Consider the following 16,935-nt stretch of genomic DNA (forward strand, 5'->3'; position numbering starts at 1 on the left):
TTATATGAAGGTCAATTTATTATACTTTTTTTTTTAAACTTGAATCCTGAAAAAAGATATACATAAGAAATGTTAAAATATAAGTCAACACCAACGTATTTATATAAATAAAACAAAAACTAGGAAACAGATAACACCTCAATTATGACATTATGTAAGGTTACGTTGACCATATAAAAACGGCTACGTTTAAAATAATCAAAACTTGTTCGAAAATATACAATATTCAATCGACGTTTTTCTGGCATAAAGTGTTAAATTTTAATTATTTTATTCCACTTTAGCTGTTTATATATTTTATATTTTTGGAAAGTGGTCGTTTCCAAACAATTTGCATTTTGTTCATTCCAAAGATAATACTTTCACACAAAACGTATTTCCCTCTTTTGAAAATGACAACACATATTCTCAGCCTTAAAGGCGAAACACATTGGTTAATGTTTAAGCTTGGTTGAAGTAGTTTAATATATAAAGACTGCGAAACACACCGGTTCACGTTCAGACTCGGTTAAAGTAGCATAATATATATATATACATTACTTCTCACTAAACGTTTGTTCTTTCTGGCTACTTCCCCATTATATCAGAGTACTGGTTGTTTATTGTCTACGCCCAAACATTAAATAGAATACGGTCTACTTTTCTGCAGTTCTATATCCTTTATATTTGAGATTATATAACTACCCTCATCAATATATACGACCAATTATAGAATACGTTTGTTCAGCACAGATCAATATTGCATCTAAGAAAATTAAACTTAGGCTATAAAAACAACAAAATGCAATACTCATTAGGTTCCCGCTCAACAAACTCAAATTTCCCACGTAAATACGTAAACATAAGACCTCTCCATGACAGACTTATAAGCAGATAATTCACGTAATTTACGAAAAACTTATAAAAACGAAATTTTAGCGTATTAGATGACATGTTATCGGCTTAGAGCGGAAATTTTGTTTCTAAAAAAATCTCTTAAAAATTCTATTTGTGACTTAACATTTCATTTGGTTAATTAAAGGTAACGTAAAGTTGGTGGAAACTCGTTTGACGAAGTTAAATAATTTAAGAACTCTGAAAGGAAAACAGAACACCTTTACTAACTTTGTGGGTGAACTGGATAAAGTAATTCACAACGTTTCACTACCTGTAAATCACTCTGTGAAAAGACAGTTAGCTAAAGACCTAAAGTTTTCAATATCCACCAACCAACAAACCAAAACACATCATTAATGCTGTTCATCCATTGAACAAAGTTTTATAAACTTCCTATACTTTCCATTTGCAATTCTAGGCCTAACACACACACAAGAATAATGAATTATTCATTTTGTTCATACACTAAACAATTTTTTTTTTTAAAAGAAACTTTCCATTTACAATTTTTCCGATACTTATACGATCACGTATGGTAATTTCAATTGTTTCCAAGAGTACAATGAAACCTAAACCCCATAATATTACTTGAAGTGAAAAGTGAGTTTTGATAAAATAATAAAGTGAAAAGAAAAATGTAGTTTTTCTGAAAACCTGATAATGGTGCTGTCATACTGAAAAATGATAATAATATTAGAACGGAATTAAATATTTTGAATGATCGAGTTCGTTTAGAATTTCGCGCAAAGCTACACGAGGGCATTGATTGATCGAAGAGATGTTTGTTTGTTTCGAATTTCGCGCAAAGCTACTCGAGGGCTATCTGCGCTAGCTGTCCATAATTTAGCAGGGTAAGACCAGAGGGAAGGCAGATATTCATCATCACTCACCGCCAACTCTTGGGCTACTCTTTTACCAACGAATAGTGGGATTGATCGTTACATTATAACGCCCCCAAGCTGAAAGGGCGAACACGTTTGGCGCGATGGGGATGCGAACCCGCGACCCTCAGATTACAAGTCACACGCCTTAACACACTTGGCCATGCCGGGCCTTCTTTTTATGATCAAGTTGATGATTCTTACCAAGAAGTCAAGATAAGCCACCATTTTGGTTAACTTGTTCCAATGTGAAAATGATAGCATTTGGTTAGAGAACAGTCCGAGCGAATACAAGTCTTTGTTTTACAAAGATTAGTTTATGATACTTTAATACCAGTTAAAAAGCCGTTCTGCGCTAAGTTGATTTTGGGCGATAAGCAACAGCAAATATATTAACAATTTATTTTTTAGACACTAAGATGAGAAACAGAGATATTTTAAGCTAACTGTTATCACGAATTACTTTAATCGGTTTATATTTTAATTTTGAAAGTTTATTTCTCGTAAATTTAAGAACTCAAATTCATTCTAATTCAAAGGGGTTTTCAGTTACTTCCTATCAAAGTTAACTACTGAATAATGCCTTTTCGCTGAACGTTGTAAACAGAGTAATAAGGAAGCGCACCGAGCGAAACAACGTCGCCAATGCTGTCGTTTATGACATCCTATCGCCATCTGCTGGTCCTCATTTCATAACGTTTAGCAAAGATAGACAAATATAGCTCAAAGGAAAAAGAAAGAAATGCTGAAACAAAGTATTATCCACAGAGTGAGGCGATAATTATTTTTAAACCATGACTGAGTATTCCGAGTCGCACTTTTAAACTGAAGGACATAATTACATCTTCAAAACAATCCTATATATGCTTAATTGTCCTCTACTGAACGACACTATGTGGGTACAACAGTTACAAAATTTTCTGTCCAACGTTATTTTTGGGAATGTAGCATACCGCTACATAATCAACAATAGTAAACAATTAGATGTGGTTCCAATGAGGAAGCACTTCGGATTAGAGTCTTTACATTAAACTACTTCCACCAAGCTTGTACACTAATCAGTATCTCTTCGTTGTTATGACTATTAATTAATTATACATTGCTCTAATAAATTATAAATTCAGACAACCCATTAGTTCTGAAAACAGAATAATTTAGTTTTACGGTCGTTCTAAACGTATAAAACAAACAACATTTATGTAAAATTAAAAACACTGGTAACAATCTCAAATAAATCATATAAACATTCACCAACACCCTAAGAATGTTAACTTTTAATTCATAATTGAGTTTGCAACTGTATTTATACACAAATAAAAAAACAACACTATCACACTTCGTAAATATGACAACATGAGAAGCACTTTCTATACTCTTTATAAATCCAAAAAGAAAATAAATCTATTTAATTAGAATCCGATTTTAATCTTTTATCCATGATCTTAGAAAATATTGTTATTTACAGGAATTCGACAAATGTGAAAATATTAAAATAAAAAAAAAGTTTATGAAAATTACATTAAGTTTTTTTCAAACAAGATACTTCTTCGTATACCAGGTTTAAGAACTGTTAACGTGTTAACACCAAAGTATTGACTAGAATCTTAATATACTTAGTTTCACGTGACAAATGTCAGTTGCTAGTTTAGTGTTAACGTTAGTACATATTATGTATTTTCACGAATAACGATATAGGATACTAAAATTCAATGTAATTATGCATTTTAAATAGTCATACCACAAAACGTTTCTTCTCCAAATGTTCACATATACATATACGCTTCCAACACTAAACATTATTTTTTTAAATTTCATAACTCGAGGAAAACTGACAACAAAGTTGATGTCAATGGTTTAATATAATGGATACGTTAAATTTATCTCATGGCATCTTCACACAATGCGCTCATGGGTACCGCGAGAACTGATGCTTACCAAACTCTTCGAAACTGCAGTTGTCACAGGAATCACATTAAACGTTCGAATCACGAAACTATGTGGTTATACACAGAATAAGGTTTTGTTACACTCATTTATTATATTCATCGATTCGTTATTATTTTGAGCTCACCGTTCATAAATTATCCTGGTCTTCATTGTGCCATAACTTATTGTTTCGATTATCGGGTTCTTCAGAGACAATTGTAACAATAAGAGGGTCTTCGTCATTTGCAGAAGCGTTGCTAGTTGCATCACTAGCACATCCAGCCTCCATTTCGTCTTTTTCAATAGCTTCCAAGTCACTAACGCTACCACTGTTACAACTATGGAATTCCTCGACTGGTGAAACGTCCTTCGAGTGAACGTTATCTATAATTGTTGTACTCGCAGCTTCTTCGATCTTTGAAGGCAAAAGTTCTGTTACGACCATGGGTTTTTCGGGTGCATTTTTGACAAAAATAATACGGTTGTAAGATCTCCAACGTTGAAAGAGTTGTGCATACATCTTACATTGTACATACATGAAGAGAACACCACCGGTAAACCCGATAGCTACAACGATCAGCTTGGTCCAAAATGGCCACTCCAGGACACCAGATTTCATTTCTTCTGCAGTTCTATCTAGAAGAACGTAAAGCGACCACACAACACATGTAATGGCAATACCATGAAAAGTAATGGAACATAAGATTTTTCGTCGCTCTACTGGAGACATTCGCAATTTTTCCCACTGAAAAGAAACAATTAACACATTTTCGGTTAACCACACCACTTTCCCTTCAATTCTTAAAAAAGTTACAATATCAATATAAAAATAACTTTCTTATGTATACTTAAAAATAACCCATAATCGACTGTCTCAACACTAGATACATTATCCCTCAGCTAAGATTTCTCAAATGCATTTCTTAAAATGTGGGCCTTTTACATTTTTCAAAATTGCTAAAATACTTAATATAATTAACATTAATCTTTAAAATAGTCCACACATACACGCAACTGGGGATTATTAATAAGAAATAAAAGATGCACAAATATATCATAGAAAATTAACATGTTTAAAGTACATGTTTTGCTGTTGAACATGAAAAACTTGTTAAATGATAAATTAACCAACGTAATAAAACAAAAATCACCCTACAAGGTAGACTACAGACTTTTAACGTTACCTTCAATAAATAAATCAAATCATAGATGGCTGATTGTTTTTGTTAGTTTGTTTTTGAATTTCGCACAAAGCTACACGAGGGCTGTCTGCGCTAGCCATCCCTAATTTAGCAGTGTAAGACTACAGGGAAGGCAGCTAGTTATCACCACTCACCGCCAACTCTTGGACTACTCTTTTACCAACGAATAGTGGAATTGACGGTCACATTATAAAGTCCCCACGGCTGTAATGGAGAGCATATTTGGGGCGACGGAGATTTGAACCTGCGACCCTCAGATTACAAGTCGAACGTCTTAACCACCTGGCCATGCAGAGATGGGTGAAAATAGTATTTCAGAACTATGTTGTGTCTGCCACAAATTATTCTCCAGAGGGTATTTCTTTCAGTACCATAATTCGTCATCTAAGCGGCGGCGAAAAAACGTAACGTTGTGATGTCAGTGTTTAAACAACAACAACAAAAAGTAAGCAATGGAACCCTTAAGCCTGATGTTCGTGATTTGTTTTTTTTTTAAGATTTTTTCACATTAAATACGAATGAGTGTAAGTACATAACCGTTTCTAATTTTGAACCGATCGACTAGAAGAAAAATAGTTAGCCAACAGCATCTACCGTCAATCATTTGGGTACTTTTGCTGAATGACTAGGACATAATCTTCAACGTTACAACACACCCACGGCCATAAACTGCAGTGTACGTTTATACATTGGGATAATTTAAGGACCATGAAACCTTGCATTCACAGTTTGCGCACGCTAACCGCGAGATCACGCTCGACATAATTATTCGTGATGATTATTGTTGGAAAACTTAAGAAAAAAGACATACTAGTCTGCAACTGTGTATATGTACAACCCTTTCGTTACTAGTGTTTAGACCTATAGCTGATAAGGCACCCGACTCGTAATCTGAGGGTCGTAGGTTTGAATCCCCGATACACCAAACATGCTTGCCCTTTCAGCCGAGGAGACGTTATAATGTGACGATCAATCCTATTATTCGCTGATAAAAGAGTAGCCCAAGAGTTAGCGGTGGGTGGCGATGACTAGCTACCTTCCCTCTAGTCTTACACTGCAAAATTAGGGACAACTAGCGCAGATAGCTCTCGTGTAGCTTTGCGCGAAATTCAAACCAAACCAAACCTATAGTTTTAAGGTTCACATTTTTTTTTCAACTAAGCAGTTTACACTGTGGTGTTCTCATGTTCACTGATAACCTCACAGATAAAAGTAGCGCTTGTAATAGAGGTTCGGCAGAAAATGCCTAGTTAAATGTTAAATTTTCTACCCGTCTTAATTGAAAATAAGCACAAGATAATTTGACAGTGAATACAATTTTTTTATTGAGCAAAATAGGTACAAAATACAGTTTAAACATATGTATTTACAGCAAGGTAGATAGCTATTTTCTCTGGTGCTGGAGACAGAGAACTTTGCTAGTTCATAAACTGGAAAAACATCAGAAACCAACTCGCCTTAAAATTTTTGGTAATAATAATATTAACTACAGATGTTTCCCACACGTTTCGCTTAACGTTTCCGTTCTGGATTCAAACCATAGAGTGCGTAAAAATTTGTCTCCTACAAGTCATCACTGCTAAATAAGCGTTTTGTTTATATATCAGAATTTGTCAGTTGGACTGTAAAAACTGTCTACAGTTAATGTAGTTTTTTTTTTTTTTTTTATAACAAACCTTTAGTAAGATACAATTCACTTATATATCAGTAACAGCATTTGACAAAACACAGCAAAAAACCTTTAACAGTAACAGTTTGCAAGACTAGTTGAATTGAAATGTTAGTGGTTGAACGATTGATAAATAAGCCGTTTATCACACTAATGGTCATAAAAACATCAAGAATAGATAGTAAAGACATCAGAAAAAAGAACGGTAAATGTCAAATATGTCACAGATGGACATTCATACACAGTAAATTTAAAACAAAGATGATTATCTCTATTCAAGTCATTAAAAGCAGAAGACAGAAGTATACATCATGTCAAAAGTTTGAAGAAATAATGAGACTGTTACAGATATCTGATGATGAATGGTGAAGTTATTACACACTTTAAAGTAACAAACAAACATTCACAGATTATTTATATTTCTCTCATAAAGTTCTTCTTAATCTTGAACAGATATTCCTAGATTTGGTGACGTTTTACTTATTATACCTGGACTTGATGAGTTTTTCTATCACCTTAAACTCACTGATGTGAAGGGATGACTGATCCTAACTAGATGCTGAAATCCCTGTTAGACATCTATGGCTGCAGTTGTATGTGGCACAGTGACTGACTTGATGTCCCAAGAATTCTCTATTTTTCGTGGTTGTGATTCAGCTCCAGAAAAACAATGCCCTTCATTCTCATATCAAATGCATGTGACTGTGCATATCATTCATGTATTATAGAATTTCCTTGCATTCTCTGATGGAGCACAGAGTGTAACAGCTACATTCCCTCCTCTTTTTGCCTGCTGTTTTGCCCTGATTGACTCCATTGGAATTGAATTCACTATGGTCGACCCCATGGGCTGTGTTGATTGATAAAGTACTATAAAGTGGTGGTGTGACCTTTAGAGAAAGCACCGATGGGACACGCAGAAAAAACAGCTGATGTTATTGGTGTTCCTTCAACCTCTATTGATGTGACTTATTAAACTAACCAGTTGTCTGGTATCTTATCAAAATATTTTGAGAATATGAACAAATACAATAAGTTCACGACATCCCCTAATTCTACTAAAAAGTTATCTTCCTAGAAAAATTATAACATTAAATAAAGTAAGATTTCCCTTCAGAGAATCCATTTTAGTTTTCATTTGTAGTATCGTATTTCACTAAATGATTTTGTAAAACTTCTTTTATCACACTCTCTAGAATATTTTCTCCTACCCAAGGTACGTTAAACAGCTCTATAATTTTTAGGAATAACATTTTTCTACGCTCACCTTTCGGAACGGTTTAACATGAGTTTCCATAATAAATTCGAACTTGCAGAGCTCACAGCATCTTGTATTAGAGCTTTTGATCCACTGTTGAAGACAGGTTTGGTGGACATATCTTAAAGTACCAGAGCAGGGGCAAGGTGAGATTAGGGGCGTATTCACGTCACTCTCACAGTGGCAGATACGACAGATGTCTCGCTCGCTGCTTCCTGACCCAGAAATAATGGACGGTAGAGAAGATGGTCTACGGTCCATCAGAGATATTGCAGGAGATCCTGGAATAAAGACTCCTTCCTAAAAGCAAACAAAGAAAGTACAGTGGTTAAACTGTGCGCTAGTAAGTATTTGTTGAGAATATAAACATTTCTAGTAGTGACATTTGACTCCATAAAAGAAAGAAAAAACAGTTGCCGCTAATTTTCTACAAGGAACACTGCCATATGAATTATATAACGTAAGTAAGGTTGATTTATAGTCTGAAGTATGATTTAGGAATAAAAAATGGTCTGCGTATAACATTAATAAAATAAGTTAGCGTGTGATAATTGAAACTACTTTTAATGTTTACAGAAGAAATGTATTGAATATTTCACAGTAAAACGTATGGAACTGGTTCTGTGATAAAGATTTGATTTTTGGTGCTGACGAGTTTGGTTTTAAGTTCGTGCGACACCATTACTACCTACAATTCCACATTATTCATTCTGCGGAGTGTTATAATAGTGGAAATTTATCAGTAAATCTTTATGGTAAAATAGTGCTAACTGACTAATTTATCTCTGGTCAGTAGTTAAAAGTTAAAAACGGCAGCAGGTGGTATTAGCACCCATGCCAGAAAATACAAAACACGGTGAAGCGTACAATAATTATCAAATAACCTTGGTAATAAATAAAAATTTCATTTTCTAATTTTAAAATCCAAAATGCGTTTTCTCTAGTACTGAAGAAGGTTGAAAGACTACAGTTTTCTCAGGTTGTAGACCTGCAATAAGGAAAATAGACCTAAAACAGTAGGAGCTAATATTTAAAAGCAACTCTTATAGAATCAGTTACAAACTAAAATATTCTGTTCCAGATGATGAAGCCATTCACAAAAATGTGGGGGTTGATGCTATGATAAATAAAACAAAAATCCTAACTTTCACAAAATATAACATATTATTACAGTGTATTTTATTACCTGACCAAACTTTTTGTATAAGCTTTAAGGATTCAGTATGAACACACTTAAAACATGGTATATATACACTGTGTGATGGTCAGGGTGAATTTGTAGAAGATGTAATGGTCAAAGTTAAAGCACAACCAGTGTTTTCCGTTACCCGTTTTCATTGTCTACAGTATATCACATGATTAATTAATTGAGGTCACTGGCCCCAAAATTGTATTCTTGGTCAAAGTTTAAAGGTCACGTGTTAATGTGGAAAGTGGGTATAACTAAAAAAACGATTCTTCATATTAGTCTTTTGGTAGCTGTTGAAGTAGAGACTTCAAAATAATTCATGCATTATTACAACAGTGGTGGTTAATTATTAACACACGCTCTGAAATATGCACAAAAAGTTTAACAAATTTTTAATAGGACGTAGCGCCATCTATGAATGTAGATAACGTTATTTTACGATCAAATATATAAAATGCTTTGGCCCGGCATGGCCAGGTAGATTAAGGCTTTGCACTCAAAATCTGAAAGTCGCGGGTTCGAATCCCCGTCACATCACACATGCTCGAACTTACAGGCCTGGGGGCGTTAAAATATGACGGTCAATCCCAGTATTCGTTGGCAAAAGAGTAGCCCAAGAGTTGGCGGTGGATGGTGATGACTAGCTGCCTTCTCTCTAGACTTACACTGCAAAATTAGGAACAACTAGCTCAGATAACCCTCGTGTAGCTTTGCGCGAAATTCAAAAAAACAAACAAATCAATTTACCATTGGAAAAGGCTAATCAGTATTTTCAACTTGTTGGATTACTCAATACGCTTTCAGAATTGACAGCATTTGATAAACCTCAGTATGATTTTATTTAAAGTAATATTTGGAATTGAAATTATATGTAATGAACGCTAATTAAAGATTTAACTGCTTATAACTGGTATTGAGGAACTGTTAAAAACTTACACGGAACACAGATCGGTCAACAATCTGTTTCTACACCTTAGAATATTAGTTGTAGATTAATAGCTCATACTTTAAAATATTATTTTGTTTTCTTAGTGCACTATTCACTAATTTTGTGGCACTTTCTTGCCCTCTGGATCAGATCTTTCTTGCAAGATTGATTAAAATGCACGATTCATTTTATTTACACTATTTAACAACATTTTTACTTGTTCTTGAATAAAAGTGTTATTTCCCAGTTGCTTATACCTAAAGTATATGGAAAAGACCTATTTTTCTCTTCAAACTTTCCTTTTGTGACCTGGGAGCGTATAACGAAAACATGATGGGAGACTATATTTGGGAGCTGATACGTGAAAGTGATTTACATTACAGTCGCAAATCTCGAAAAACTACTCACTTCTAAACATATTTGTTCATTTTTGTATAACTTTAATATAAAATACATGTAAATCTTGATTCATATGTTGTTTTATTCAGACTTTATGTAAATGAAACTGCAAATTTGCCCGTTTTTATATATCCAGGTCACAAAAGCAAAGTTTGAAGGGAATAATGACCATTTTCTGTACTTTTACAACATAAGCAATTAAGAAATAACACATACTATTCAGGAACAAAATGTGTTACATTGTGTTATTCCTTTACCAGTAACAAAAAGCTAACCTGTTTAGACTGTCAGTAGCAGCATTAAAGTAAAAAGAAGACGCCCGACTGCCTGGGGCCCTGTGCTATTTCATCTTTCTTTTTTTTAAACATGTTTTTATTTTGCTATTGCAGTATCTCAAGGCTCGCAGCCTGTGCGACACCTTACGACTGCACTGGTGAACATTAGTTTTTATCCTTCATTTTTGCGAGTTTCTTTGTTCGAGTTCATAAAACGGTATTGTACATTGAAGCTCACACTTGTTTCATACTCTGCATATTATTATAAATAATTACTTTATTTTGTTTATTATTCTTTATGAAGTTTTATTAATTAAAGTTTTGTACGTGTGATTTTGTTAAATAAAGTTAAGCCTACTTAAGTTTCTTTGTCTGCCTACCTTTTTTTTTTTAATAGACCAAGATTTATAGATTCGAGATGCAATGCGTTCAAGAAAGCGTAGTTTAAATGGCGTGCATGCAAATGATAGACGGCCCAGCATGGCCAGGTGGGTTAAGGCGTTAGTCTCGTAATTAGAGGGTCCAGGGTTCGAATCCCTGTCGCATCAAACATGTTCGCCCTTTCAGCTGTGAGGGCGTTATAATGTGACGCTTAATCCACTATTCCTTCGTAAGAAGAGTAGCCCAAGAGTTGGCGATGGGTGGTGATGACTAGCTGCCTTCCCTCTGGTCTTACGCTGTTAAATTAGGAACGACTAGCGCAGATAACCTTTGAGTAGCTTTGCGCGAAATTAAAAAAACAAACAAACTCTCTCATTATGAAGCCATGAAATTAGTTGGTAAGAACAATGGTACGTAAAACGCCCTTTATCCGATACACATGACAGTGACACTTCAACAGAACAATCGTGGAATCAATTTTTTAGGCAGTATATACTTTGTGAAGTCGACAACAGCCGAATAAGTTCACGTATTAAAACAAAACAAAACACGTGCTTCAATACTCCAATACTTCCATATCAATGATTCCATGTCCGACTTATATTCATGTTACGGTTAAAGTGTTTCGTGATTTGTTCCAGCATTTTTCTTCTTATTTATACTGCTATATATTCTGTATTCGGTTTTTCCATTTCTTAACTGGTTACCGAATTTAGAACCAATACAAATGCTAATAACTAATTCTGTTTTCCATAAAATACACTCTTCAAAAAACAAGAAACGCAAAAGGGATATTTTTTTTATTTTAAAGAGAAATATATGTAATAACGTTACAAGCTCAGAGTATGTGATGTTACACGTGTTAAAGCAATGATTGTCAGACCAAAAAGACAATAAAAGTTGTGCACTTTGAAAACGGAGGAAAACATAGGATTTTTCGCCAAAACGCAATTGTGTCCAATAAATTTGTTTGAGAGATCTGCATGTTCTGTAAGTGCAACATGTGCAAAATCCCTATAAAAGTGACGAGTTCTCGGTTTCCATAGCTCAGTGTTAAGCCACCGACACGCAATACAGTTACGCCAAGACTGACTGAAGCACAACGCAACAACGCCATTGGTCGCTTGGAAGCAGGCGAATCTCGATCAGATGTTGCCAGAGCTGTGAATGTCCACCCAAGCACCATCACAAGGCTATGGAATCGTCACCAACAACATGGATCAACTCGTGACCGTCCACCATCTGGCAGACCTCGTGTGACCACGCCCGCACAAAATCGCTACATCCGGTTACGTCACCTTCGGGATAGGACTACCACTGCGACGTCTACTGCCTCAACCCTACCAGGGCTGCGTAGGATTTCCGATCAGACCGTACGCAACCGTCGACGAGATTCTTAGGCCCCATGTGCAACCCATCATGGTGAACGTCAACGACGTTTTTCAACATGACAACGCCCGTCCTCACACAGCCCGACTCACCACTGTCTTCTTGAGACACCACAACATCAACGTTCTTCCCTGGCCCTCCAGATCACTAGATTTAGGGACGAGTTGGACCGACGTCTGCGACGGCGACAACTTTAACCGCAGACTCCACCTCAGCTTGCAGCAGCTTTGCAGGCTGAGTAGACAGCCATTCCACAGGATGTAATTCGTCATCTCATTGCTTCCATGGGCAGGAGATGCCAATCAGTTATTGATGCTCACGGGGGACATACTCGTTATTGACGTTGAGTGACGTTAAACTTCAACTAGTGAGCGTGGACTTGCCTTTGCAGACTTTGGATGTTCAGCAGTGAATGTGCAAAGTTTCACACATGTCATACAGAACTACCCGGAATAAACTTGTTAACAATATGTCTCAAATTTTGCCTTTTGCGTTTCTTTTTTTGAAGACTATATTTCCCAATTGCATATCAAGCATAAAAATGACCAAACATGAATTACATCGGCATATATTATTACAATAATTATTAAGTTACAAACCGGGTTATTAGTTTTGTTTGTTGTTAAGCGCAAACTACACAATAAGCTAACTGTCAAAACTAGGTTTTAGTGTTACAAGTCTTCATTTTTACCATTTAGTTACTGAGGGCCGACTAATTTGGCTATAGAAGGTTCTTACACTTCCTAAAATCTACACATGTCGATTTATTTTATTTGCAGAGCGATAAAAATTAACAATTCATTTTAACATCTCTATCTTTCTATTGAATACGGAAATTCTTATAAATCACCAAATTCATCATTGGTCGACAACAAAACGTCAACATTAGTGGTAAGATTATATAGAAAAATCACTAAACAGTCTGTAAAATAAAATATTTCGAATTTCCGTCGCACCATACATGCTCGCCCTTTCAGCCGTGGGAGCGTTATAATTTTACGATCAATCCCACTATTCGTTGGTAAAAGAATAGCCCAAGAGTTGGCGGTGGGTGGTGATGACTAGCTGCCTTCCCTCTAGTTTTACACTGCTAAATTAGACACAGGACGGCTAACAAATTGTTAATTACTATATGCAGAACGCATGCCCTGTACATGAGTAGCTTTTACGAAATAGATGTGTTTGCAAGAGGAAAATTATTTTAAATTATAATGCAGCAAAACCGAAGACAAAACAAACCAAGACCAAACAAACCAAAAAATAAGATAACCTAGTAAACTATATTGCTCGATGGGTCTGTACAAAGTGTTCAGGTTTAGTTACCCCTTTTTATAAACTTCTGGTCAGAACAAAAGTCGCCGTTCAGTTTACCTTCCATACACAAAAGATTTGTACGATTTGAGGCTAAATAATGAGATTGACTGTCACGCTTATAATGCGTTCGCAACTGAAAAGGGTGCGGAACTTCAAATCTTCTAATATTCAAATATTTAAGCTAACCAATAATAAACTTCATTCAAGACTTTCCAATAATTCGGTTCTCCTAAATCAAATACATGTAGACGATAGTTAAAGATTTTACGATTTCCTACTCCTATATTTCCTTGTTGTATTTTCTAATATCATCAGATTGTGAATATTAGACTAATATTTCAAAATAAAACAATATTTTGAGGTATTTGTTACTACAATAACTAAACATTGCAGGCAAATGCCATTAACTCTCCTAATAATTTTGCTCGTGTGGGACCTTAACTGATTCATGCGGCATTCTAAGTTAGGTGGACAGATGTTTAGCCAGTTAACCTACCACACACATCTCGAGCATCACAAATTCTAATTCAACTTTCACTTTGTTCGTTACTGCATCTTTTTCTAGCAAAATGTCACAGAACAGCGTGCCGTCCTTCAACTTTCCAAGGATAAGATAAACTTAAATTTAACACGATGTTAGCGTTTCACATCGATTTTGTATTGTTAAAATGAATTGCGTTTCACGAACAGCGTGTACAGACTCCAATAAAACTACGTCATTATCGTTCCGTTAAGCGTTGGGGCCTGGCATGGCCAAGCGCGTAAGGCGTGCGACTCGTAATCCGAGGGTCGCGGGTTCGCGCCCGCGTCGCGCTAAACATGCTCGCCCTCCCAGCCGTGGGGGCGTATAATATGACCGTCAATCCCACTATTCGTTGGTAAAAGAGTAGCCCAAGAGTTGGCGGTGGATGGTGATGACTAGCTGCCTTCCCTCTAGTCTTACACTGCTAAATTAGGAACGGCTAGCACAGATAGCCCTCGAGTAGCTTTGTGCGAAATTCCAAAAAAAAACAAACAAACAAAACGTTAAGCGTTGTGAAATGAAAGACGAATTTTTACGAAAATGAAAAAAATATTTTACGGCGAGTAAAAGAACAAACTTCATTACCTTAAACCCATGAAACAACGAGGACAACAATCCTACCAACATTTTTGTAACATGTCAAACTGATACAACGGCATTGTGTGGGTGTGTGTAATATGCATAAGTCACATTAAAAATTACGGAATAATATTAGAGCTAGAGCTACGTATTTCTAAAGTCTCAAAGACTCTTTCAGACCTCCAGTAACATGAAAGTATTGTTTTCTGCCTACACATCAGTGTTTTTTCTGGTAAAGTGAGCACTTTTAGATATTTCATCCTTAGTTTAATTTACACCGTAGAAAACAATTAACGGATAACTGAAATACGTAGTATTATAGTTTTAACAAACTAGAGCCTGTTATAAAACAGTGTGAATCACCTTATAACTTCAGTAGGCACGTAAAATAGCCATTTAAGGATGAATCACGTCATCTGGAATGCAAGTATTACTTAGCGTATGTGACATATATAAGTGACAAGTATAGCAAAGCCACATCGGGCTACCTGCTGAGTCCACTGAGAGGAATCGAACCCCTGATTTTAGCGTAAGATAGGTGAAAATAAGCACAGAAAACTTTATTACCTCGACAATATCACTTTTGACTTACCTTATCATACATTACCCAACACTATACAGCTGTTGACATAGTTTTTTATATCTCTTTTTATTTGCACAGTAATGTGCAAAAGTGTTAAAGTGAATTTTACAGAAAAAGAAAAAACTTTGCAGTCAAAAGAACTACTCATACTGATTAATTTTGCAGGTTCACATTTTTTATAAAAATATGTGCTAATGATTGAAACATAGAACTTGGTGCAGAAAGAGCCTTTTCCGAGCGGCAATCCGAACGTTTTAATTTTAAGTTTGCCGCTAGAAAAAGTACTGTGACGTAATAGTTGCCAAACAAACCGCCAACGCCAAAGCGCTGAATGTAAATAAACATGGCCAGTGCATATGGAGAAACAGAGGCTGAGTCTGTTGTGACTTTGTGTTCTGAACAGTGTCGAATAGCGTCATATCAATTCGAACCTACTCTGAACGAACCTAGAACAGTTACTTTTGACACAGATCTGACAAGTTCTAGTGATGAGGACAGTTCCACGAGTGAGAGTAGCGGAACTGTGAGTGATACTGATAGCGCCCAGGCCGGTTGCGAGTCAGTCATACCTCCAGTGGAAGAATGATAAGTCTAAGTCATGACAACAAATATGGTCTGTATTATTTCACGTGCAATTTTAAGCATTTTGAAACCTATCTGGTGTTTATAACTTATTGGTATGACAGACTGGGGTTCATTTGTTTATACTTTGCCGACTATGGTAACTAATACTCGGCCCTTCCACTATCATTGTACCGGGTATTTTGATTTGAATAATATTATTTTGCAAGCTGATTGATTTGAAAATATTCTCCTCATATTTATGAAATGGTCATGATTCAAAACAATATTTATAGAATTTCAAAATAGCTAGGAGAGAAGAGTGACCTTCTACTAAGGTTATAAGTTTGTAATTTTGTATTTTCAGGCTGTATAGATACTTAGCTTATCGCAGATATGTTAGGTGGATATGGAAAAGACTAGAAAAACTGAGTAGAGTCATTTTGCCAGCCTGTGTCGGCGGCGCAACGAAGCGTGTTTGGCAACTATTACGTCATAGTTGTAAAAGGTTACGGAAACAGCCGAACGACCGAGAGGAACTTGAGTTCAGGGAGCCACATATTTCGTTTCATTTTTTACTCAAAAACTAAAGTGCTTAAAAATATGGCAACCACACAGGAATAATACCAAGCCAAAGTACAGTTTCTAAGGCACTTATTAAGTTAGTTGAAAATTCACCTTTAAGTTTTGTTGTTATGCCATAGCCCAAACAACGCAGAAGATTGTCCGTATAGCAGAGAGTTCGCATAAAAGCTTTACGTGATGCTGGTTGGAAACTCTGACAAATGGTCGCAGATTTAAAATGCTCCCCAAACACTGTCAATAGTACACCCTCGGTCGTGAGACCAAGACAAGTAAGTTTGAAATTAGAAAATAAAGAGGCAGAACACCTAAACTCTATGATACTGATGTTAAGTGTCTTTGTTTATGCAGCCTTCTAGTCAAAAGGAAGGCTGCCACTGATCTTAACCATAAGATAAACAATCATGTACCAAACGGCAG

At 35.7% G+C, this 16,935-nt stretch overlaps 1 protein-coding gene across 1 annotated transcript in view; it reads right to left on the minus strand.

The window, feature by feature from the left end:
* LOC143234164 (E3 ubiquitin-protein ligase MARCHF8-like) overlaps positions 1-16,935 on the minus strand; it is a 34,530-nt gene continuing 17,595 nt past the window's right edge. The window contains exons 2-3 of the mRNA XM_076471292.1: positions 7,822-8,112; positions 1-4,428 (exon numbers count right to left, since the gene is read on the minus strand). Coding sequence (XP_076327407.1) covers positions 3,832-4,428; positions 7,822-8,112 — 888 coding nt within the window. The 3' untranslated portion in view covers positions 1-3,831. The remainder of the gene's footprint in view (positions 4,429-7,821; positions 8,113-16,935) is intronic.

This window comes from Tachypleus tridentatus, chromosome 12 (genome assembly GCF_004210375.1).
Source record: "Tachypleus tridentatus isolate NWPU-2018 chromosome 12, ASM421037v1, whole genome shotgun sequence".
Taxonomy (NCBI): Eukaryota; Metazoa; Arthropoda; class Merostomata; order Xiphosura; family Limulidae; genus Tachypleus; species Tachypleus tridentatus.